The sequence below is a fragment of the Meriones unguiculatus genome, chromosome 2 (genome assembly GCF_030254825.1).
Source record: "Meriones unguiculatus strain TT.TT164.6M chromosome 2, Bangor_MerUng_6.1, whole genome shotgun sequence".
Classification (NCBI taxonomy): domain Eukaryota; kingdom Metazoa; phylum Chordata; class Mammalia; order Rodentia; family Muridae; genus Meriones; species Meriones unguiculatus.
In genome coordinates this window covers 186,607,488-186,634,273 of record NC_083350.1, presented here as the reverse complement: position 1 = coordinate 186,634,273, position 26,786 = coordinate 186,607,488, and the positions used below count along the sequence as shown (strand labels likewise).

Below are 26,786 nucleotides of genomic sequence, written 5' to 3'. Positions count from 1 at the left end.
CTCCTGGGGGAACAAAAACCCTAACAACTGTGTTTAACAAACCTCACTTGTGCAGTTTTGGGGAAAAGCGAGGCCAGACCCGCGAGTCGAGGCCTGGCTTTCCACTGGCTTTGGCCGCCCCGCGCAGAGCTTCGGGCTGACCACGGTCCGGTCCCCCGAGCCCCGGCACCGCAGAGCGCCTCGCTGTGGCACCCGGGACGGCACACGCCGGTGCCTGTCCACGCACCTGAGCCGGGGCCTCTAACCGCGCCGGCGGCGCGCACGGCCGCGGCGACCCGCGCGGGGCCCCGACTGCGTCCCCGCAGTCTGCCGTCCCGGGAAAGGAGCGCAGGGCGGGCGGCCTCGGAGACCCGCCTCCCCGCGAAAGCCCCCCCGGCTGCTCTCGGCCACGCTGGCGGCCCAGGAGTCGCTAACTCTATTCCACGACACAGCAGCTCTCTCATCCTACCTACATCTCTCTCAAGGGAAGCGCACCAGCGCGGACCGCAACTTGTTCCCTAACGCCTTCAAGTCCCGCACGCGCCAAGCCCCACGCTCCGGGGAGGGGAGGGGACAGATTTGCTTTCCTCGTCCCCGATTGGCCAGCGAGCCCGCCACTCCAACCCCCTCCCTCCTGTCGCAGGCGCCTTCTAGGGAATCCCGCCCCCTCGCCCCTCGGAGCGGCCGCTGATTGGTCGCGGCAAGGGAGCGGGGCCCGCCTCTTGAAGCCCGCTCGGCTGAGGCGCACGCCGAGCCCGAGGCGCGGAGGCGCGAGGACCGCACGAGCCCCGCCGGCCCCGCCCCTCCCGGCCCGGCCCCGCCCCGCCCCGCGGCGACTGCTCCGGCCACCGCTTCCGCCCCCCGAAGCGCGGCTCCAAAGCTCCGGCGGCGGCGGTTTGCGCTCGCTCGTTGGTCCAGAGAGTTTAGGTCTGGCCCTAGAAGACCCGACGGGGTGAGGCGGGGGCGGGAGCTGCGGGGGTGACCGGCAAACCGCTGCCAACGGCCGCCGTCGGGCCGCCTCGCGCTCGGCTCGCCGGCGCCACCGTCGGGCGCGGCCGCGGGCTGGCCTGCGCGGCCGCCCCGTCCACCGCGGCCCCGGGCTCCCGGCCGCCGACGCCGGCCTCCCGCCGCCGTCGCGCCCGCCCGGAGCGCCTCCGCCCCAGCGGGACCCAGCCCGGGCGGCGGCGGCGCCCCTGCGTGAGTGGCTGCGGGAGCCAACTGCCCGCCGCGCCCGCTAACGCACCGCAGCGCGGCCCCGGGTGTGGGAGGACCGCGCCGCCGCCCGGGCTGCGGCCTCCGCAGGGGTGGGCCGCCTCCCGCTAAGCTCGCCGAGGGCACCCGACGGCACTGGGTGGCTCCTGGCGCTCCGCCCCATTTCGCCCCCCAGGTTTAGTTTAGACCGGGAGGGTGGCGTAGACGAGGCGGCTTGTCCCAGAAACTTCGGAATCCGGTGTCCCCAGCTGTGCTAGGTAGATCCGTTTCCACGCGTACGTGTTTAACCCAGTGCCTCAATAACTGCTACGTGTGTGCCGCCGGGGGTGTGAAGGTTGTTGTTAGCGCTGTATCCGCCCGATACCGACAGGGCCTTGTTTTCTGTGGGCAGAATATTTTAAATGCTAATTTTCATATCAAAGTCTTGGACACTAACGTTAATGCCCAAACTATATGACAACACATGTAAAATTCAAGCAACCTTATAAGGTAAGGATTATTTATACCAAGAACATGTCGCAAGTATATAGTGTGTGGCTGAAGTTAAGGCGTAAGTGTTCAGTGGTGTTTTTTTGTTGGTGGGAAACTTGGACTTTAAGAAAGGATTGCCAATAAGTAATCTCTGTAAAAATTTAATGCTGAGTGTTTGTTATTTTAGTATCTGATGGTTGGCAAGAGGGAAAATGTGATTTCTGTGTTCAGATTGTTAAGATTTCAAATGACATAGAAGACTAAGGATAGGTAGTGTATTTAGTTTGGATGAGCATTTGTAGATACAAATTCAAAGAGCACATAGCATTTGAGTTAATATGTAAAATTTGTTTACAATGATTTGAAACAAATTGTACATATGTGAGAGAGTACAGGGGCCTGAGTAAAAGTCAGAGGACAACTCTGAGGAGTTGATTCCTCTCCCTGGTAGGTTCCAGAGGTGGAACTCAAGTTTTCAGGCTTGAGTGGCAAGTGCCTTAACCCACTGCATATCATGGTCCCAAGTGCTTTTTCGAAATAGTTCTTCTTTTTTTCATCTTAAATTTAACTGTTTCTACATGATGAAATACCTATTACTAAAACTTTTAAGCATTATATTTAACTTTTGCAATTAAACACGCTCTGACTCATTAATAGAAAAAAGTTTGAAATGAAATTGAACTAATCCTTCTCTGAACTTGTATTTAGAAATTGTTTTAGATATATAGGACCACACTTTTTATCTTTCAGACATGTGGCCTGTAAGACCCTGTCTCATTAAAATAAATGTTGTTCAAAATCTCCATTAAGCAGCACTCACGGATTGGCATACCATGCTCAGTAACACCTGAACTAAGGAGATACAGGGAACCACATAGATATGATGTACTTTGTAGAAAGGGGTTGTGTGTCTTAAATTGTTAAACTACATAAAGTTTTAAAGTCTTAAACTTTATGTAATGTTTCCTTTTATAATCTGAGAACTTTTTGTGATAGTACAGAAGATGAAGTTTCAGTTTGAGTTAGAATACGAATAGAACAAAGTTTTTAGACAAATAATTTTTTCCTGTATGTTTTCAAAAATTTTGTTGTACTTACTGTTTTCATTGCTGCATTCCTTGGAAAGGCAGTCCAAGTCTGAAAAGATGTAGAATATGTGCACAGGAGCACAGTTGCCTTGGGAGCCCATAGTCGTCATTGCTGGCAGCTGGAGTCACAGGCCATATTGAAGTCACATAACATTTATCACTGAATTATAGAGAAGGGCACACATTTAGAACGAATACAGGTTCCAGATCTTTTTCTGTTTGTTTTTTTCTTTTTTTTTTTTTGTGATAACTCATCCCTACTTTCTGGTTAAGTTAAAGAACCTTAAAATAAGCAGAAATGAGACGGTGTCTACTGTTCCAAAACAAGAAAAGGAGGAAGAGAAGAGCTTTTAGCTATAGTTGAGCCTTTAAAATGTTGTTTTACTATATAAACAGTCTCAGCACTTCAGAGGCTGAGGCAGTTGAAGGGCAGCCTGGGCTAAGTAGCAAGCTTCCTCCGTTGCAGAATTTGCACATAGACATTTAAAAGTGACTATTCATGGGTGGATATTCTGTGTCATGATAGAACAGTGTTGGGTAAGATACTGCAAACTTAGGTTTTTAATCACTGCACAGACTAGGGGGCTTTTTGTGTTTTAGGTTTTTGAAGTTTTTGTTTGCTCTTTAATTTAATTTTATTTATTTAATTTTGGAGACGGGGTCTCACTATGTATTCCTGGCTGGCCTGAAGCTCCCAGGTAGACCAAACTGCCTTCATAGTCACAGAGGTCTTCTTGCCTCTGCCTGCAGAGTGCTGGGATTAAAGTTACGTGCCACCAGATCTGTCCAGACTGGGAGATTTTAAAGATGTTTTCTGATTCTCTTTGGACAAGTGGATGCTAGGTGCTTTTTGTGTGTTTCCTCAGGCAGTGACCACTGTTTCCTTTTTTTATTTTGAGTCTGGGTTTCTTCTTTGATTGGTAACTGATGCTGTTTGGTTTGCGAACCCCAAAAATCTACCTCATTTTTTTTTAACATGGATTCTAGAGATGGAACTCAGGTTCAAACATTTTTCTGATTCCACTGTTTTCCTAGCCTATTTTTTAAATATAAAAAGTAATGTCTTAAGGAGAATAGGCGGAGTAGACAGCTTCATGGATGAGATGCAAGTAGGTAAAAATGTTTAAAGTGAGAGAACATTTGCATAGGCAGATACCTACTGTTCTCTGCCTCAAGGAGTTTGTCTCAGTGTTTTTATTTTATTATATATATGTTTTATGTTTTGATTATGACACTTTTTATTACACTTTATTTACTTTGTATCCCAGCTGTGGTCTCCTCTCTTGTTCCCTCCCAATCCTCTCTCCATCCCTCTTCGCTTCTCATGTCCTCTCCAATACACTGATAGGGGAGGACCTCCTCCCCTTCCATCTGACCCTAGCCTATCAGGTCTCATCATGACTAGCTGCATTGTCCTCCTCTGTGGCCTGGTATAGCTGCACTCCCCCCCAGGGGGAGGTGATCAATGAGCCAGCCACTGAGTTCATATCAGAGACAGCTCTTGTTCCCCTTACTAGGGTACCTAATTAGAGGCTGAGCTGCCATGGCCTATATCTGAGCAAGAGGTCTAGGTTATCTCTGTGCATGGTCCTTGGTTGGAGTATTGGTCTTTGCAAATACCCCTGAACTGAGATTTTTTGGTTCTGTTCTCCTTGTGGAGCTCCTGTCTCCTCCAGGTCTTTCTGTCTCCTTCTTTCATAGGATTCCCTGCATTCTGCCCAAAGTTTGGCTATGAGTCTCAGCATCTGCTTTGATACCTTTCTGGGTAGAGTCTTTCAGAGGCCCTCTGTGGTAGGCTCCTGTCCTGTTCCTTATTTTCTCCCGCTTCAGATGTCTATCCTATTTGCTCTCCGAGTGAGGACTGAGCAAAGTCCCTAAGGTCATACTTGTTTAGCTTCTTTCAGAATATAGATTTTAGTATGTTTATCCTATATTATATGACTGATATCCACTTATAGGTACACACCATGTGTGTCTTTCTGCTTCTGGGATACCTCACACAAGATGAACTTTTCTAGATCCCACCATTTGCCTGCAAATTTCATGATTTCCTTGTGTTTAATAGCTGGCTAGTATTCCATTGTGTAAATGTACCACAATTTCTGTATCCATTCCTCAACTGAAGGACATCTGGGTTGTTTCCAAGTTCTGACTATTATGAATAGAGCTGCTATGAACATGGTTGAGCAGATGTCCTTGTTGTAGACTTGAGCATCTTTTGGATATATGCCTAGGAGTGGTATAGCTGGATCTTGAGGTAGCACTATTCCTAATTGTCTGAGAAAGTGCCAGATTAATTTCCAAAGTGGTTGTACAAGTTTACATTCCCACCAGCAATGGGGAAGGGTTCCCTCTTCTCCACATCCTCTGCAGCATGTGTTGTCACTTGAGTTTTGATATGTTCTGATGGGTGTAAGGTGAAATCTCATGGTGGTTTTGATTTGCATTTTTCTGAAGACTAAGGATGTTCTGAAGACTAAGGAGCATTTCTTTAAGTGTTTTTCTGCCATTAGATATTCCTCTATTAAAAATTCTTTGTTTAGCTCTGTACCCCATTTTTTTAAATTGGTGTACTTATTTGTTGGTGTTTAAATTCTTTAGTTCTTTATATATTCTGGATATTAGCCCTCTGTCAGATATTGGGTTGGTGAAGATCCTTTCCCAATCTGTAGGCAGTTGTTTTGTTCTGACTACAGTGTCCTTTGCTTTACAGAAGCTTTTCTGTTTCATGAGGTTCCATTTATTGATTGTTGCTCTTACAGCCTGTGCTGTTGGTGTTTTGTTCAGGAAGTTGTCTCCTGTGCCAATGAGTTCAAGGCTCTTCCCCACTTTTTCTTCTAACTGATTTAGTGTGTCTGGTTTTATATTGAGGTCTTTGATCCACCTGGACTTTAGTTTTGTGCAGGGTGATAAGTATGGATCTATTTGCATTTTTCTACATGTAGACATCCAGTTAGACCAACACCATTTGTTAAAGATGCTACCTTTTTTCCATTGTATGGTTTTGGCATCTTTCACAAACATAAAGAAAAAACCACATGACAATCTCCTTAGATGCTGAAAAATCATTTGATAAAACCCAACACCCATTCATGTTTAAAGTCTTGGGGAGATCAGGGATACAGGCACATTCCTAAGCATTGTAAAGGCAATATACAACAAGCCTATAGCCAACATCAAACTGAACGGAGAGAAATTTAAAGCAATCCCACTGAAATCAGGGACAAGACAAGGTTGCCCACTCTCTCCATATCTCTTCAACATAGTTCTGCCCACTCTCTCCATATCTCTTCAACATAGTTCTGGAAGTCCTTGCTAGAGCAATAAGACAGTTGAAGGAGATCAAGGGGATACAAAACAGAAAGGAAGAAGTCAAATTATCACTATTTGCAGATGATATGCTAGTATATGTGAGTGACCCCAAAAACTCTACCAGGGAATTCCTACAACTGATAAACACCTTCAGCAAAGTGGCCAGATACAAAATTAACTCAAAAAAATCAGTAGTCCTCCTGTATACAAAAGACAAAAGGGCTGAGAAAGAAATAGGGAAACAACACCCTTCACAATAGCCACGAATGACATAAAGTACCTTGGTGTAACCCTAACCAAGCAAGTCAAAGACTGGTATGAAAAAAACTTCCAATCTCTGAAGAAAGAATTAGAAGAAGATATCAGAAGATGGAAAGATCTCCCATGCTCATGGCTTGGCAGGATTAACATAGTAAAAATGACCATCTTATCAAAAGCAATCTACAGATTTATTGCAATTCCCATCAAATTACTAACACAATTTTTTTACAGACCTTGAATGAAAAATTCAAACTTTATATGTAATAACAAGAAACCCAGAATTTCTAAAACAGTCCTCTGCAATAAAAGATATACTGGAGGTATCTCCATCCCTGATCTCAAGCTGTACTATAGAGCAACAGTAGGAAAAACTGCGTGATACTGGCATAGAAACCAACTGGTGGATCAATGGAATTGAAGACCCAGATATAAACCCAAACACTGATTTTTGATAAGGATCCCATTAGTGATTGTTGATCTTAGAGCCTGTGTTGCTGGTTCAGGAAGTTTTCTCCTATGCCAATGAGTTCAAGGCTCTTTCCCAGTTTTTCTTCTAACAGGCTTAGTTTGTCTGGTTTTATGTTGAGGGCTTTGATCCACTTGGACTTTAATTTTGTACATGGTGATAAATATGTATCTATTTGCATTTTTCTACATGTATACATCCAGTTACATCAGCACCATTTGTTGAAGATGCTTTCTTTTTTTCCACTGTATGGTTTTGGCTTTAGAACAATTCTCAATTTCATATGGAAAAACAAAAAATCAAGAATTCCTAAAACAATCTTGTACAATAAAAGATCTTCTGGAGCTACCTCCATCCCTGATCTCAAGCTGTACTACAGAACAACAGCAATAAAAACTGCTTGGCACTGGCATAGAAACAGACTGGTGGGTCAGTGGAATCGAATTGTCTGTGCAGTTTCTCTTTTGAATATGCATGGTGTCAGGGTGCTGTGTGGTGACGGGAAAATGAAGACTATACCTTAAAAGTCTGGTGGGAGCTGAGGGAGGGAGGTATGGTGCACAGGTGGAGAAGGAGATTGGCCACCACAGCACTCGGAGGTGGGTTCTGCGTAAAAGCAGGTACTAAGGGATACCTAATTTAGAACTGGGAGCTGTGTCTTGGCGAGAATTAATAGAAGGTTGAAGGAAGTAAGGAAAGCTGGGATCAGTGAACATGAGGGCTAATGGATGAGAGTGTGGCACAGTTGAGTCACAAATGAATACAGAATTTTCGGGGCACATAGCAAATGCAGTTTGGGGGTGCGGCAGAGACTCAGCCAGATTAGGAGAGGTCCACTGTGGCTTTCTACATGAATTGGAGTTTGCTTTAAGGAACAATAGGATGAGCTAGGCCTGTAATGCCAGCACTTGGGAGGATTGCTGTGAGCTGAAGGCAAACCTTTGTTGCAGAGGTAGCAAGATCCTGTCTCAAGACAAAACAAAGCAAGCATAGGAATATAAACAAAACCTGTCTGATGGGGCTCTTATAAAAGAATACACAGAGAAGTGAGTAGGAAAGGTATATTTTCACAAGTGATGGCAATTTTTTAAAGTTTCTTGTAAATTGCCCCATAATTTTTATATGCTCATGTAAGAATCTGTGAATATACGCATGCTTATCTAAAAACCCTACATTTAAAATTGGTATTGTTGTGAATACATTGTATTCTAGAGTATTCTTTGAAGTTTTTCTATATTTAGTACACACAGAGGCATGACATTTAAAAATGTCATTTATTTTGTGTCTGTTTTGTCTGTGTGAATATATGTATGTACGTATGTATGTGCATTACATGCATACTCACAGAGGTCAGAAGAAAGCATCTGATCTGTAACTGTAGTTATAGATGGCTGTGAGTCACCATATAGGTGCTGAGACTCGAACCTGTGTTCACTGGAAGACAAACAAGTGCCCCTAACCAAGGAGCATGTCTCCAGCTCCAGGCACGACATTCTTTGATTGCTAGTCAACATGCCGTTCTGAGGTCATATGATGACTCTTAACCTTGTTTGTGTAATCTGTTGATAGTTATTTTGTATGTTGTTGCTTTTATAATACAGTGATCATTGAATCTGTGTATATCTTTGTATATTTGGGCAATTCTGTCTTTAAGCTTAAACATATATTTTGTTTTTAATAAAAATTGTAAAATAACCCTATAAAAAGTTTTTAGTTTAAAGTATTAAACTGTCAACAGTGAAGGTTTGTTAATTTTTCTCTAAAGGTTTTGTTGGGTTCTTCAAGAAATGTTTGATTCCCTGTAGGTACTAGGGAAAGTGTTGACAGCTCAGAGATTGAGCCATAGGAAATCTGCTGTTCCTTTGGCCTATAAAGGTTTATTAATGTTTTTTATAATTAATAGACAAGTTTTTAAATTTCACATGAAAAAAATCTCTAAATTTCTGGCTTCATTTAAAGAATTGGTACATTTGCTATTACTGGGTATCTTTGTTCTTTCCCTGTTGCTGTAATAAAATATGCTGGCAAAATCAGTGTAAGGGAGAGTTATTTGCTTCACATTGCAGTGATACAGTAGTCCATCATTTCAGGGAAAGTCAAGGAGGTAGCAGTTAGAAGTGCTTGGTCCCATTGCATACATAGTCAGGAAACAGAGAAGAGAGGGATCCGTCCGCTAACATCTCAGCTCATTTTTCCTACTTTATATGGTCCAGGATCCATCTGTGAGGGAATGCTTCTGCTTACAGTTGAGATGGGGTTCCTTGTCAGGTAACATCCAGGCTAACTTCCCAGATGCACATCAGAAGCTGTCAGGTTACTCTAGATTCTGACAGGCTGATAGTCAACACCGCCCACCACAGTGGGAGAGACACATTTCCTCATGGTAACAGTTTTCTGGAGTTGAGAAGATCTTTCCATTTTTACATGATGCACAGAAATTATCATTGAACGTGACCCATACTTCTCCTAGGGTCTCGTATTTGTCCTCTAGGCATTTGCTAGACCTTGTATGAATTTGGGTTAATCATTTAATAGATACTCAAATTTAGAATGTTCAAAACTGACCTATATACAGCCATAAAATCTGTTCAGCCTTCCACTCTTCTCATTGCTCAGGCTCAAAGTTTGTTGTTATCCTCAGTTTGACTCTTGTCCTCTGAAGTCAGAAAATTCTGTATGAGGTGCCTTTAAATGAGACTGAGTCTTAACACAGTGCACCTCAGACTGTGATCTCTCTCACCATCATTCCACCTGCATTGTAGTAGCCTTCTTATCAGTCTCTTACTTCTTTAAAGCTTTTTAAATATTTTTAGATATTTTAAAAAATTGTTTTTGTAATGCTGGGGATAGAACCTAGGGCCTTGTGCACTGAACTAAATCCTCCATCTGTAAGACTGGATAAAATTATTTCTGTGCTCACAATTCTCAGTGCGTCTCATTTAATTCCACATTAAAACAGTTGAAGTTACCTAGCTTAAAAGGCAAATGTACCTTAGCAGTCGTTACTGCACAGAGAGCTCCCTTCTCTTCTCACTTGTTCTCTCAAAGGTGTGCCCAGACAGTAATGTCCGTAATTCTTGACAGTGTCCAGAGGTTTGTCTCCTCAGTATTTCTAGATCAGTGGTTCTCCGCCTCCCTAATGTTGCAGCCCTTTACAGTTTATACAGTTCCTCATGTGTGGTGACCCCAACTATAGAATTGTTTTTGTTGCTACTTCATAACTCTTTAATTTGGATACTGTTATGAATTGTAATGTAGGCCTGTTCTTTTCAGTAGTCTTAGGCAACCCCTGTGAAAGGATCATTCAACCCCCAAAGGATTCACCACCCACAGGTATTATTAGACCTGTCCAGCCTGGTAGTGTCCTTCTTATATAGTATATATAACTTATTAATAGGTATTTGTTTTCTGTACTAGGATATAAGGGTCAAGAGTTTTTGGTGTTAATTTGCTGTTGTATCTCAGAAATAAGGGACACAGTTGGTACTCAGTGAATCTACTCAGTACACAAATAAATGAAGATACTGTATGTGAGAATGATTTTGGCAAGGGTAAGCATATGAGATCAAGGTGACTTGGTTTTGAATTCTTTTTATACCACTACTTGGCTCTGGGATCTTGAATAGGATAGTTCCCCCCCCCCCCCCCGGGTTTCTTTCTTTGTTTCTTAGTTGGAAATAATTTTGTCTTAAAAAGGTGTGTAGCTTTTATTACTTGTAGAGATTAGAGATGATACTTATTAATGTCTTTGTATTTATAATAAACCTGCTAATACAAATCTCTTCCTATTCTTCACTGGCTTGTAGCTTGCATTGCAGCTTTGTTTTGAAGCCAGCTATTGTACAGAGAAATTAAATAACTAGTTTCTATAGTTGTTTGCATATACTTAAAAGTTGACATGAAACATTCCAATATATGTATACAATTAGTGTTTCTGAATAATTGTTTTAAGATTAAAAAAGTTCTAATGCTTTTACTTAGTCATCTGGTTTATTTGTCAAACATTTTCTTTTATTCTTTATCAAATGTTTGTCCTACTAATAAACAGTCTTATCAGCATATTACACTTGAAAAAATTGAGGTGTGCAATATAACTAATAGTTTACTTTATAGATAGTGAGGAAAAGAGAGGTTATGAACCCAAGCCATCTCACTCCAGAGCCATGCTTAGCTCTGAAGCACCAGTTGAGAGCTGTGGTGACATTCTGCCTTGCTGTAGAGCAGTGGTTCTCAACCTTCTTATTGCTGTGACCCTTTAATACAGATCTTCATGGTGTAGTGACCCAACCATAAAATGGGTTGGTTGCTACTTTGTAACTATAATTTTGCTACTGTTAGGAATTGTAATGTGAATATCTGATATACAGTATATCTGATGCCACCCACAGGCTGAGAACTGCTGGTCTAGAGCAAACTGATGGCATCCTCTCCACTCCCATTCTCTACAGAACCCACCGTGAACCCGTGCATCAGTGCTTGTAGTCAGTCTGAATTTGTATTTGTTGTGTCACACCTACATCACCTTTGAGAGATGAAAGTTTTTCCTGAAAAGAACAGTGTGGCTTATGTCAACAATATAAACAACTGAAAAATTAAAGTGTAGGTCATTCTCATATTTATCGAGGCACTTACTTGTTCCATATGGAAATTTTTAGTACCCTTTTACATATGCTGTGTTAGTCAACCTTAAAAAAGCAGTATTGTGAGAACTTATATTGGGATGTTTAAATGAATAATGTGTAAAGAAATAAGTTGTCAAAATTGTATAGAAAGAGAGGCTAAAATTAAGGTACTGGCTTGAAAATTTACTTCTTCCATCCTAAAATACTAACCAGGCACAACTCTGCTTAGCTTCTAACATTACACAAGATGTGGTATGGCTATGAACAAAATGTACTTCTAACAGTGCTACACAGGGCCTGGTTTCCATTTTATAGTTAGGAAGAGTATATTTGCAGCCAAAATATTTTTCATAGTATACTGTCTATAATATGAATTTAATTTGTTTTGTAATTATGTATAATAATACTATGTGAGAGAGAAAACCCTAGTGTTGATCATTAGAAAATATAGTAATTAAGTTCATTTTAAAAATTAAAATCCAGGGATAGGGAGATAACTCAGTTGGAAAAGTACTTGTCATTTTAGTGTGAGGACCTAAGTTTGCTCCAAGTTAAAAAATAAAACAAAAAACAAAAAAACTGGACACGATGGCATGTTCTTGTGATTCCGGCACCTGAGGAATCACACCCAAGGTTGATTAGTGGTCTCTATGTGCACATATGTGCATGAGCACACTCAACCTTGACACATGAACACACACATCCACACATTTTATATAGGATGCTGAAGAAAGACTATGTCTCTTTTGCTTTAGTTCTGAGCCACCCAACTAATAAGTTGATGCTACTTGGATATCAGGTTTCTTCTCAGATGACTGGTGGTTATATGTGTTTGTTTGCTATCTGGTAACTTCTGGTATATACAAATGGGCAGACATGAAAGTTTGTTTCTGGAAACCGTTGAAGCTCTTGAAGATTGCTGAGAAAGTGAACTATATAGGCATCAGGTCATGTGTATCTGACAAGTGTGATGTTTGTAGTCACAGAAATTCATATGACAGAATTCATATGGCCTACATGACAGAATGATTTAAAACTCTGGCTTTGTAGATTGGCAGTGATCATGGATTCACTGATGAAAGTATATTTTCCTATTTTGTTGCTTTCTTTTTAGCTAACTCAGTTTTGATTTCTCATTCTTTCTTATTTCTTTCTCCTTTGCCTCCCTTTCTCCTACTCAGATTATCTAAAGGTGCTGCTTAATTGATGAGTATCTTGAGAAACAGTTTTCCAGTCTCTACTGTGGGGAAGCTGGAAACTGCTTTGGCAGACCTTGAAGGGAGTAGCGAAGGTTAGTCCTCATACTTGTCAACTGCAACTATCCTTGGCTCTGTGCCATCCAAAGAAATGCTCCCAGGCTCCGGAGCTGTGCACGAACTTACCATTATTTGACTTTGTTTTAGGAGTTGCCGCCATGAACGAAGAAAGCGCCGATGGGGCAAATGGGTGCAGCAAAGTGCGGACCGGCACGCAGAACGAAGCTGCGCTGCTGGCTCTCATGGAGAAGACTGGCTACAACATGGTCCAAGAAAACGGGCAGAGGAAGTTTGGCGGTCCTCCTCCAGGTGGGGTCTGCTTATATGTGTCATTTACATGAGGTGTGTGTCCCCACGAGCATCCCAACCTGTCTCAGTCATGACTTGTGATTTTGAAGAGATTATACATTTGTTTAAAACTTGCTCTTCTTTAAGAAGTGATTGAGAAAGAACTTGGTTTGGACTGAGAAATAAATCAATTTTCAGGGTGTCAGGAAGGGGGAGTGTACCCAAGGTGTTAAAGACAAGTCATTTGGGGAAGAATCTGAAGGAGCAGTGCTTAGAGGCATAGTATTTGTACAAGTTTCAGGTAGACAGTGTATCTTACACTCTAACAATGCGTTTCCTTTGCTGAGACTCAGAGTGACCAGAGATTCTGGCTTCCAGTTTCCGCAGTTGTTGCATTACTTGCTACTGCTCTCCTCTATCTGCTTCAAGTCAGGCAAACAGGAACCCATCTTCTAGTTTTCTCTTTTTTTAATTAAAAAAATTTTTAGGTATTTTATTTTTTATTTTTTTATTATTAGTTACATTTTATTAACTCTGTATCCCAGCTGTATCCCACTCCCTCATTCCCTCCCAATCCCCACCCTCCCTCCCTCATCTCCTCCCTGCCCCTTTCCAAGTCCACTGATTGGGGAGGACCCCCCCCCCTTTCATCTGATCCTGTTTTATCAGGTATCTTCAGGACTGGCTGCAAAGTCCTCCTCTGTGGCCTAGCAAGACTGTTCCTCCCTTGGGTAGGGGAGGTCAAAGAGCCAGCCACTGAGTTGATGTCAGAGACAGTCCCTGTTCCCCTTACTAGGGAAAACCAATTGGTTACTGAGCTACCATGGGCTACGTCCGAGCAGAGGTTCTAGGTCATATCCATACATGGTCCTTCGTGAAGTATCAGTCTCAAAAAGACCCCTGTGCCCAGATATATTTGGTCCTTGTGGAGCTTCTATCCTCTCCATATCATACTAACTCCCCTTCTTTCATATGATTCCCTGCACTCTGCTGAAGGTTTGGTTATGAGTCTTAGTATCTGCTTTGATACACTGCTAGGTAGAGTCTTTCAGAGGCCCTCTGCGGGAGGCTCCTGTCCTGTTACTTGTTTTCTCCTACGTCCAATGGCCATCACATTTTTCTTTCTAAATGAGGATTGATCATCTTACCCCAGGTCTTCTTTCTTGTTTATCTTCATTAGGTGTATAGATTTCATTATTTTATCATATCTTTTTGTTTTTTATATTAATTACAGTTTATTTGCTTTGTATCCCAGCTGTAGCCCCCTTCCTCATTCCCTCCCAATCCCACCATCCCTCCCTCATCTCCTCCCTGTCCCTCTCCAAGTCAACTGATAGGGGAGGTCCTCCTCCGCTTCCATCTGACCTTAGCTTATCAGGTCTCATCAGGACTGGCTACAAGGTCCTCCTCTGTGGCCTAGCAAGACTGCTCCTCCCTCGGGTGGGGGAGATAAAAGAGCCAGCCACTGAGTTGATGTCAGAGACAGTCCCTGTTCCCCTTACTAGGATACCCATTTGGATACTGAGCTGCCATGGGCTATGTCTGAGCAGGGGTTCTAGGTTATAACCATACATGGGCCTTGGTTGGAGAATCAATCTCAGAAAAGCCCCCTGTCCCAGATATATTTAGTCCTTGTGGAGCTCCTGTCCTCTCCAGGTCTTAATAACTCCTCCTCCTTTCAAATGATTCCCTGTACTCTGCCCAAGGTTTGGTTACGAGTCTCAGCATCTGCTTTGATACACCGTTTTTCACAGTTTTTCAGAGGTCCTGTCCTGTTTATTGTTTTCTCCTACTTCCAATGTACATCCCATTTGTCTTTCTAAGTGAGTATTGATCATCTTACCCAGGGTCCTCCTTGTTTAGCTTCTTTAGGTGTACAGATTTGAGTATGTTTATCTTATCTTTTAGGTCTAGTATCCACTTATAAGTGAGTATATACCATGTGTGTCTTTCTGCTTTTAGGCTACCTCACTCAGGATGATCTATTCTAGATCCCACCATTTGCCTGAGAATTTCATTATTTCCTTGTTTTTAATTGCTGAGTAGTATTCCATTGTGTAAATGTACCACAATTTCTGTATCCGTTCCTCAACTGAGGGACATCTGGGTTGTTTCCAGATTCTGGTTGTTATGAATAAAGCTGCTATAGACATGGTTGAACAAATGTCCTTGTTGTGTACTTGGGCATGTTTTGGATATATGCCTAGGAGTGGTATAGCTGGATCTTGAGGAAGCACTATTCCTAGTTGTCTGAGAAAGTGCCAGATTGATTTCCCAAGTGGTTATACAAGTTTATATTCCCACCAGCAGTGGAAGAGGATTCCCCTTTCTCTACAACCTCTCCAACATGTATTGTCACTTTAGTTTTTTATCTTAGGCATTCTGATGGGTGTAAGGTGAAATCTCAGGGTCATTTTGATTTGCATTTTCCTGATGGCTAAGGATGTTGAGCATTCTTTAGGTGTTTCTCTGCCATTCTATATTCCTCTACAGAGAATTCTCTGTTTAGCTCTGTACCCCATTTTTTAATTGGATTACTTGCTTTTTAGCTTCTTTAGTTCTTTATGTATTCTGGATATTAGCCTTTTGTCAGATATTGGGTTGGTGAAGATCCTTTCCCAGTCTATAGGCCGTTGTTTTATTCTAAGGACAGTGTCCTTTGCTTTACAGAAGCTTTTCAGTTTCATGAGGTCCCATTTATTGATGGTTGATCTTAGAGTCTGTGCTGTTGGTGTTCTGTTTAGGATTTGTATCCTGTGCCAGTGAGTTCAAGGCTCTTTCCCACTTTTTCTTCTAACAGGTTTAGTGTGTTTGGTTTTATATTGATGTCTAGGGGGACATAACAACAGACACTGAGAAAATTCAAACAATCATTAGGTCTTACTACAAAAGCCTATATGCCACGAGATTTGAAAATCTAAATGAAATGGACAATTTCTTGGTAGATTCCACTTACCAAAACTAAATCAAGATCAGGTAGAAAGATTGAATAGTCCTGTATCCCCCAAGGAAACAGAAGCAATCATCAAAAGTCTCCCTTCCAAAAAAAGCCCAGGGCCAGATGGTTTCAGTGCATAATTCTGTCAGACCTTCAGAGAAGAGCTAACTCCAATTCTCTTCAAACTATTCCACAAACTCATTCTATGAATCCACATTTATCTTGGTAACTAAACACACAAAGACCCAACAAAAAAAAAAAGAGAACTTCAGACCTATTTTTCTTATGAACATTGATACAAAAATACTTAATAAAATACTTGCAAACTGAATCCAAGAACACATAAAAGATGTCATCCACCATGACCAAATAGGCTTCATCCCAGACATTCAGGGGCGGGTCAATATGCGGAAATCCATCAATGTGATCTCCCATATAAACAAACTGAAGGAGAAAAACCACATGATCTTCTGCTTAGATGCTGAAAAAGCATTCGACAAAATCCAAAATCCATTCATGTTTAAAGTCTAGTTTTCTCTTAACTTCTCCCTTCCCAAATAACCCTTGTACTTAACTCTCTTTATTTCATTCAGGTCATTGCTTAAACTTTATTCTCAGAGATTTACCTATTTTATTAATGGTAACACCTCTTGTAGTACTAAATTTTCCTCACTGGATTTTATTTTTATACATTGTAACCTAGAGTTTTGTTAAAATAAGTTTCACAAGGGACAGGAGGAACTTTGTGTTATTCTAACACTTAGAATACTGCTTGCCACATGGGTGGTTAACAGCCAATTTGTTGAATGAGTAAATGATTTAGTTATAAATACAGCTTTTTAGAATTTAATTTTTTTATATTTATTTATTATCTATACAATGTTGTGCCTGCATGTACACCTGCATGTCAGAAGAGGGCACCAGATCTCATTATAGATGGTTGGAAGCCACCATGTGGTTGCTGGGAATTAAACTCAGGGCCTCTGGAGGAGCAGTCAGTGCCCTTAACCTCTGAGCCATCTCTCCAGCCCTAGAATTTAATTTCTGATTTTCTTTATTTTGATTTTTCAGGTTGGGAAGGTCCACCTCCCCCTAGAGGCTGTGAAGTTTTTGTTGGAAAAATACCGCGTGATATGTATGAAGATGAGTTGGTTCCTGTGTTTGAAAGAGCTGGGAAGATATATGAATTTCGGCTGATGATGGAATTTAGTGGTGAAAATAGAGGGTATGCTTTTGTGATGTACACTACAAAAGAAGAAGCCCAATTAGCCATCCGGATTCTTAACAATTATGAGATTCGACCAGGGAAGTTTATTGGTGTGTGTGTAAGCTTGGATAACTGCAGATTATTTATTGGAGCAATACCCAAAGAAAAGAAAAAAGAAGAAATTTTGGATGAAATGAAGAAAGTTACAGAAGGCGTTGTAGATGTGATTGTCTATCCAAGTGCAACAGACAAAACCAAGAACCGTGGTTTTGCATTTGTTGAGTATGAATCACACAGAGCTGCTGCAATGGCCAGGAGAAAGCTGATTCCGGGTAAGATAGGCCTTTCAATGGCTGCTTTATGTTAGCCTCATTATATTCTATAGTATACATTTATTATATATCGTATGTTATAGAGCATTATTAGCAAGTATATAATGCCACATGAAGATAAATAATTGTTTTATTACAGAAGTAAATTAAATGACTATAAGGTACAAGAAATTGTTCTTACAAAATGAATTACACTTGCTAATTATTGAATGTGTACATACTTTAACTATACTTTAATATGTATATAACTATGACTTTGTTAACTATGTCTAATAAAAACCCAGAGAGCATTATTTCATTATGTAGTAATCAATCTTTATGGTCTCGTTCATCTTACCAACTCTTAAATTCTGTCATAAGTTCTGATTAGCTTTGCTTTAGTAAGAACTTTGGTGTACATAGGCACAAGTGATTAATCAGATATATTGATACATGCTTGAGTTTCTGTTTAATCAGAGAAATTACTTTATATAGCTTATATTTAGACTTATATTCTTTGCTCTAGTTACCTTCAAATCAATTCATATATTTTTCTTTTCAGGAACGTTTCAACTCTGGGGCCACACCATTCAGGTAGATTGGGCTGATCCAGAAAAAGAAGTTGATGAGGAAACCATGCAGAGAGTTAAAGTTCTTTATGTAAGAAATCTAATGATCTCAACTACAGAGGAAACCATTAAAGCAGAGTTCAATAAATTCAAGCCTGGTGCAGTGGAACGAGTAAAGAAACTTAGAGATTATGCATTTGTTCACTTTTTCAACCGAGAAGATGCAGTGGCGGCTATGTCTGTTATGAATGGAAAATGCATTGATGGAGCCAGTATTGAGGTAACGCTGGCAAAGCCGGTGAATAAAGAAAATACTTGGCGACAGCACCTTAATGGCCAGATTAGCCCTAATTCTGAAAACCTACTTGTATATGCTAACAAGGAAGAGAGTCACTCCAAAACTCTAGGCAAGCCACCAGCTCTTCCCACCCGTCTCAACGGTCAGCATAGTCCAAGCCCCCCTGAGATGGAAAGATGTACTTATCCTTTCTTTCCTGGAACAAAGCTGACCCCGATTAGTATGTATTCTTTAAAATCCAATCACTTTAATTCTGCAGTGATGCACTTGGATTATTACTGCAACAAGAATAATTGGGCTCCACCAGAATATTATTTATACTCAACAACCAGTCAGGATGGAAAGGTACTCTTGGTGTATAAGATAGTCATTCCTGCGATTGCAAATGGGTCCCAGAGCTACTTCATGCCAGATAAACTCTGCACTACGCTGGAAGATGCAAAGGAACTGGCAGCCCAGTTCACGCTGCTTCATCTGGGTAAGTTTAGAAGTGCTTGACATGCTGACATTAGAGAATACTGTGGTAGATTATGTAGTCATTGATTTGAACTCTGAACATTAGTGGTGAGTCTCTAAATTTTATCTCAGTTCTCTGAGACCAGAGCAGGAGGATTACAAGTTCAACTCATAATTAATTTTCCTGAGACTTGGTCAGACTTGGTGAGAAGACTTGTATAGTCTTCTCACATTTTGCTTTTTAAGCACTACTAACCTAGAGGGAAGTTCAGTTTTGGTTATAGACTTGGTTATAGTTCATTTTGGTGATAGTGCTTCATTACTTATTGTTTCTTAATGACTAATCCTCACTTGATAAAAAGTCTGACATGTTACAGAATTTGTTACATGAACTAGTTTTTCATTGTCTCTTTGCATCTTTGGTGGTGTCTACACAATGAATTTTTAGTGGAAAGGGTTAGAGATTCATAAAATCACAAATGTTTCTTGCAGGTAATGTGTAGACATAGCTTTATGCTCACCAATCTGGAAATATGTTGTTATGACTCATGATTCTCTTCAAATTTCATGTTTTAAAGCACTCCATTTTCTTAAATGTTGTTGGGATAATTGAGAATTAGGGTATATAAAATATGCTTGCTTGATAGTCTGAAAAAAAAAGTATTATACCTGGCTAGAGTTGTCCTAATTCTTACTATTCTTAGAGATTCTTCGAGATTATGCATTTGTTCACTATGTTGATAGCATATTTTTATGGCGATAGAGGTTTGTCCATCCAGTTGTCACAGAAAGATAAGATTCCACATGGAGTCAGAAGCTCTTCATTAGCCTTTCAAGTCCCCTCTGGGGATGCTTTTAAATTTTACTATTACTGTTTAGGGATAAAAGTATCTGTGTCTTGTGATAGTTTCTATTGCTTTAATAAAGTACCATGACCAAAAGTAACCTGGAAAGGTAAGGTTTTGTATGGCTTATGCTTTTCATATCATAGTCTGTCATCAAAGGAAGTCAGTCTGGGAACTCAAGCAGGAACCTGGAGTCCAGAGGACTTGAAGGAACAGTGTCTGCTGGCTCTGTCCCCATGATTTGCTCGGTCTCACCACCAGCCCAGTGATGGCACCATCTATAGTTATATATATCGTATATCAAGAAGTGCACCACAGGCTTGCTTACAGACCAATTTGGTGGGACAGTTTCTCAGCTGGGAACCTTCTTCATTGATGAGTCTAGCCTGTGTCAAGTTGACAGAAAGTTAACCAGCACTCTGGCAGATGTGTCCAACCTGTCACATTTTAACACAGGATTGTCATATACAAAGTTCACACTTGAGAGCTGCACAATTGAGGTTAAAATATACAAAGCAAACCTCAATATTTAGAGTAAGTTTACGGTTTGCTGTTAGCAATACTGGGATGTGTGCATTCCACGTGCCACAGTGTGCATGCAGATTGTTTAAATCACTTATTTTGGATTGTATAAATCTTATATCAGAACTTTTAATTTAAAAAATAGAACAGTTTGTGTTTTATGTATTTTTTCTTGTTTCTGTTCATTACTAAGGAAAAATAGTTAATAGAATATTATTAGTATTTGTTAAAAGAAATTGTCCTGAGATGTAGCCTTAGCAGGTTCATGGTCCTGAATTAAATCCTCAGACTTCCAAAAAATATTCTAGCAAACTCTGGAGAATATTAGGGCACAGTAACCAGGCCTGAGGCTCTAAGTAGGGAACTGCATACAACAGTGCTTACTGTGTTTGACTGGAGTCTAAACGGAGGCTGTTGAAAATAGTGTTTAAGGAAGTGGAAAATCAAGATGAAGAATCGAGGAAGCCTTGGTCAGAAAGTATATGTGAGGCCTTTAAAGATCAGGGTCAGGAAATGTGTGTAGAGAGGAAGTGATGCTGTGTACCATGAGGCAGTTGAGTGGCAGTGTCCTCACTTGTTCTTTCCCTCAGTGTTGCTGGATCCTTAATGTCAGGCCTTACAGGGCTGCTGCCTTCCTTCCCGCTTTGCCTTGGGTAAAAAGTGAAGGATTTTATGCTACAGTTCAGTCTTGGGGTTAATTGGTAGCAATGATAGAGAGGTGATAGTAGGTAAAGTGTGTTCTCATATTCTAAGTCTACCAAACCCTGGTTTTGTTTTCTCAAGGTTTTGAGAGTTTGTTACTGATTCGTAAGAGTGCTTTAAATAGGGTTTTTAGTGCAATACATTCTTTGGCACCATTTTTAAATATACATTTTATTATTATTATTATTATTATTATTATTATTATATTTTATTAACTCTGTATCCCAGCTGTATCCCACTCCCTCATTTCCTCCCAATCCCCACCCTCCCTCCCTCATCTCCTCCCTGCCCCTTTCCAAGTCCACTGATTGGGGAGGACACCCCCCCCTTCATCTGATCCTGTTTTATCAAGTATCTTCAGGACTGGCTGCAAAGTCCTCCTCTGTGGCCTAGCAGGACTGCTTCTCCCTTGGGGGGTGGGGAGGTCAAAGAACCTGCCATTGAGTTGATGTCAGAAATAGTCCCTGTTCCCCTTACTATGGGAAACCAATTGGTTACTGAGCTGCCATGGTCTTCATCCTAGCTGGCACCATTTTTAAAGAGCATTTCAGAAATACAAGTTTGTAGAGAGTATGAGTTACTTAAGGATATTTTCTTTGGAAATAGTAATTTTTCTTACAATTTGTTTTGATATTCCTTATAACCCTACCAATTTAGTGCCTTTTTTCAGTCAGTGTTATCCAGTTTTATCTTGGTAGGTTTTTCTAATGACTTTTCTAAAGCCACCCATTTACCACCAAGCTAAACCCAAGTCTGACTTGGTGTGCTTCGACTATCTTGTATTTGCTGTAAACAATCCTTTAACTTTTATTTTCCATCTCTTCGGGAAGATGCTGTTAATATCCATATAGTTGTCATATAATCTTGAACTTGCAGTCCCCATTTTCGTTTATTACATATTTTTGTTTATTACATATTTTTGTTTATTTTTAATTAATTATAATTCATTCACTTTGTACCCCAGCTGTGGCCCCCTCCACATTCCCTCCCAGTCCCACCCTCCCTTCCTCTTCCTCCCTCCTCCCATGCCCTTCTCCAAGTCCATTGATAGGGGAGGACCTCCTCTCCTTCCCTCTGACCCTAGCCTATCAGGTCTCATTGGGACTGCCTGCCTTGTCTTCTTCTGTGGCCTGATAAGGCTGCTCTCCCATTAAGGGAGGAATAGGAACTAAAAGATGATGTGTGTTTAAATGACCATCTTTGTTTGAAAAACAAAAACACCACCCTTTAGGGATAGGAGATTCCTGAAAGACTATGAGAAGCCATGCTTTCATTTCAAATAACTTTCCATCTGAGGAACCTTATAGCAGTGAAAAATGTAGAGGCAAGCTCTTTTCCGATGAAATCACTTTTGGAAAAAGAAGGCCAAGGAGAGGGCTAAAGTCCAGTAGACACCTCCCCCTCCCTCCCAATTTTCACTCAAAATTAGAGTCTGTCTTTTCAGGTCAAAAACCTTCCTTATCTGAGTCATCTGGTGGGATAAGCAGTGATGCATTCATTTACTTATTATTAGAAATGAGTGCTTATCTGTAAAATTAGAAATCTAAATTTTATTTCATGTGAAGTGAGTAGGGTATATTCAGTCAGTTTACACACACACACACACACACACACACACACACACAGGTTTCTGAGATAGAACTTGTTGTATTGGCTCAAACTTGAAAAGACTTCTTTCTGGTTCAGCCTCCTGAAGTCAGCGAGTTTAATGGGTCAAATGCAGACATATAGGTTAGGATAACAAGTTCTGTATTTAATGTTTGGTCAGTGGAGACATTTGAGATTATTCTGTTTTGAATCTGAGCCTGTCAGTTCATTGCCATTGCTTTTCTAGATGATCACATTTTAAGAAAAAAAAAAAAAAGTAGAAAATAAGGAGAAGAAAGAAGGTCTTGAATATGTGTTGCTTTGAGTGACCTCATTAAGTAATGTGTCAACAGATCACTCCAGGCCAGGTGCATCTTTCCCTCTTTCAGAGTGGTGGTAGATTTTTTCTTTTGTGACCACTTGGTGTTGATTCTCTGCTGGAAAGTCTTCTGTCACTTGAGGTACCTTTGGTGATCTCTGGCAGATTTCGAGACGAGTTGAAGAAATTGAGAAGATGTGGCTTTAGTTAATTGAACTTTCACTAACCTTCAGCTTAAAACAATTTACAATATGACTTTCTAGGCTGTACTTGCTTTTACTCTGAGCAAGTAATTTTTTAAATCTGGTTTGTAGAAACATTTTATGTATCAATGTTCATGTTTTTAATATCACTGCTTTTTTATCTATTCAGTCTGCAGCTGATATATATTGCATCTTTGATTTAAAATGACACATAGGACTTTATTTTTTTCTAAGTGTTGAATGTAATTTTGTAAATATTTTATTTTCTGTCTTTACATATAAATTAGGTTTTTATTTCTAGCTAGATGCTGAGGAAGAAGTATTACTGTTGTGAGGTTTTACATGGAAGAAAACTGGTGCTGTTATCTCATGAGCTATTATTTCCAGATTGATGGGCAAAATGTAAAACATAAGCAGGATTTTACATTTAGAAAATTTGTCAATAAATTGTTTTAAAATGCAAAACTTTAGCTTTTTATTAAAAATATTTAATAGATATTTAAGCTAATTATAAAAGTGGTTATGTTACAATGGAAGCTTTCATTATAAATAGAAGAAAATACTTTCAAAATGTATTCCTTCTAGATTTAAGTAGAGATCTTTCATACTGTCTCAAGTTGATATGTAAAAGAAGTTGAATTTGCTTTAAATTTCACCTTGTTTAATGAGAAGTAGCCATCAGTTTTAACATTTTACACAATTCATTTTCACATGACCAAATGATAAGACCAAAATTCCATTAACTCAACTATGTGTCTTTGGCCCTTGAATAGGGACTAAATCTTTTGAAATGTGTTTATATATTCCTATTGGAATTTTCTTTTTCCTTACGATTCTTTGATGACCTTAATATTCATCACAATTTTTATCTTGACAGTACTTATTTTAATTAATGGGCCACTAATGCTATGCAGTTAATATGAATGAAGCAGCTTAATGGAGGAGTAAAACCAAAGCACAAAATTGTGTAGTTTAATTAGGCATCAAGTCATCAATAGTGTGAATGTATATGGGATATGAGTTATTTGGCCTTTAAACTTCAGTACCTTCACCTCTAAAATGGCAGGGTTATTTGGTGGGCTCTCAGGATTTTTTTGTTTTTTAAGACAGGGTCTCACTCTAGAACCTGCTAGCCTAGAACTTGATATGTAGATAAGGCTGGTCTTAAATTTACAAAAAAATACTCCTTCCTCTCCCTTTTAAGTGCTGGGATTAAAGGAGTGTTCCACCACACCTGGTTTCTAAGGATTCTTTTTATCTCACAAATTTATAGTTTTGTTTTAAATTATTAAGGGGCATGTTCAAATATTTGTGTTTGAACCTCAGCATATTTATCTCTGCCAGTATACATATTTGGATTCTGATAATTTAAAATCAGCAGCTTTTCTAAGAGTTAACACTTTATCAGCATATTATTTCTTTATATAATTCAAAACTTACATATGGCCGCTCCCACCCCGCTTTTGAGATAGGGTCTCAACTATGTAACTCTGGCTATCCTGGAACATACTTTGTAGACCAGGCTTGCCTCAGGCTCACAAATCTGCCTGCCTCTACCTCCTAGTGCTACAATTTATATATTTTTCATAGCTGAGCAACACCATGAAAAAGTGAAAGAGTCAGTCATTCAGCTTTTTTTTTTTTTTTTTTTTTTTTGTGATGGTACATCCTTTTGGTTATTCTCTTCTCTGCATCTTTGTGCAAATTACTTTCTTCCTTCTTTCCTTCTTTCTTTCCTTCCTTCCTCCCTCCATCCCTCCCTTTTTTCCTTCTTTTTTATTTTTTCTTTTTTACAAGACTCTGTGTAGTCTTGGCTGTCCTGGAACTCTCTCTGTAGACCAAGCTGGCCTTGAACTCACACTACCTTCCTCTGCCTCCCAAGTGCTGGGTTTAAAAGCATGCACCACCATTGCCTGGCTTCCTATAAATTGTAGTCAAACCAAGAGTCTAAGATTCCATAAAGCAATTATTAAGAAGTTCAGAAACACTTTTGTAACAGGATCTAGAAAACTAGGCCAATATTTGTTCCATAGTTATATTTATTAATTCCTTAAAGTGGTTTCCTATGATTTTGCTTATAAATTAAATTATCTTAATCCTTTATGGTATAATTTCTTAGTATCTTTGTGCTGAGTGTATGTGTATGGGGCCATCTCTGTGACTACCATGGCTATCGGAGTAACAGTCTGCAGGGACAAGAAGACAGTTTTGTTTGACTAAGTAGCCTGTATTGGCTCAAACCGGGAGTCTGACCCTGAGTGGTTTAGTTTAGACATACTTAAACATAGCAGTTTGGTCAAAAATTTCCTGATGATAATTAACTCCTCTGTACACAATAAAGCTTGAGACATTATTACATTGAAACTCTGTGAAATACATATGACATCTCCCATGAAAATAGGCTCTGTAGATTGATTACATGTGACACTTTCTAAAAAGATAAGTTCTGTAGATTGACAAACTCACAGTAAGGGTCTAGAGGAGGATGCAGACCATACAGATAGTGAAAAGGTCACCAAGCTGTAAACCATGTCCACTCCCAGCCTTCTGGGCATCTCTCCTCCTGAAGGAACAGTGCTGTATGTTCAGCATTCTTTTTCCCCGTAGTGCTCAGCTGTGTGCATCAGATCCCTGTGCCTTCTCTAACACAATCCTAAAATTCTTCTTTAATATATTTATTTTCAACAGTAGCTATTTTGTATTGATAATTGATTTTCTAATTTTGTCATTTAACTCATATAATGGTTTAACAATTTCCCCTTGTGTTAAATATTCAAGTATATTACAGCACGTGGTGGATGTCAAAGGCAATTCATAGTTCTGCCACATGGTGTCGCCTAAATACATGATTTTATTTAGCTTTAAAAAGAGTTTTTATGTTGTCGTTTTAAGCTTCTTCATTTTCTTTTTTATTTTGAGTCTGGGATACTAATATGAGACGTGGAAGTTTTCTTCAGACAGTCATTTCTGGTTAATTAATATTTAATATGCAACAACAGTTTATGCTAAGGTAATATAATATGGAGAATGAACTAGTGCCTAGAGACAGATGTTTACAGTAAGGGTTTTTTTCTGACAAGAATTTATTTTGTGATTCTTTTGTTGTTGTTGAGAAAGAGTCTCATGGAGTCCCAGCTGGCCTCAGACTTTTTATTTAGTTAAGGCTGGCTTTAAACATCTACCTTCTACCTCTACCCCACAAATGCTGGGATTATAAATGTGTTTCCATCCATTTTGTTATAATATTCTACACTTATTCCATATACCTTTGCTTACAGACATTTGTTTAAAATCAGGTAGACTCCTAGTAGCTAGCATCCAGAGTATCATCAATCCTAGAGCTCATTCTTCTTGTACAGGTGTTCTTTATCCAAGCCCTGGTAGCATATTACCTCAAGAATAACAGGCTTCTCTATAGGCTTACAAAAGGAAGTGATTATTTCAAACCTTAGTCGCCACAGTCAATTTGAAGTTTTAAGAAAACGAGAATTCCAGTAGCTACTTGGGTGTTTTTGCTTTTTAAAGTGGTTATTATTGGGTAGACATGTATTAACTACACATGGGCCCTTATCTGTCTCCTAGAAAGTTATACTTGAACTATGATACCTGCATTGGATTTTTATATAGGCAGTAGCTCATATTTTATGGAAATAATTTGTTGGGTAACTAAATATAATCTATTATGTATTAATCTGATAGAGTCATCATAGTATTTATAACACACTGATACATTGATAATATAATGATGTGTGTTATCATTCTCTCTAGATTAATAATTTAGACTAGCAAGTATATAGGGTGGAGGCAGGTAAGGAGGCTCAAAAGTGAACAGCACTTGCTGCTCTTCCAGAGGACTCCGAGGGTTTTATCCTCA

At 39.9% G+C, this 26,786-nt stretch overlaps 1 protein-coding gene across 2 annotated transcripts in view; it reads left to right on the top strand.

Moving 5' to 3' along the window:
• Window positions 1–817: 817 nt before the first annotated feature.
• The window catches only part of Rbm46 (RNA binding motif protein 46), a 45,206-nt gene continuing 19,237 nt past the window's right edge, over window positions 818–26,786 (top strand). For both annotated transcript variants that reach the window (XM_060378492.1, XM_060378491.1), the window contains exons 1-5: window positions 818–931; window positions 12,593–12,702; window positions 12,815–12,976; window positions 16,965–17,432; window positions 17,974–18,756. In XM_060378492.1, the coding sequence (XP_060234475.1) occupies window positions 12,618–12,702; window positions 12,815–12,976; window positions 16,965–17,432; window positions 17,974–18,756 (1,498 nt within the window). In that variant the 5' untranslated portion in view covers window positions 818–931; window positions 12,593–12,617. The remainder of the gene's footprint in view (window positions 932–12,592; window positions 12,703–12,814; window positions 12,977–16,964; window positions 17,433–17,973; window positions 18,757–26,786) is intronic.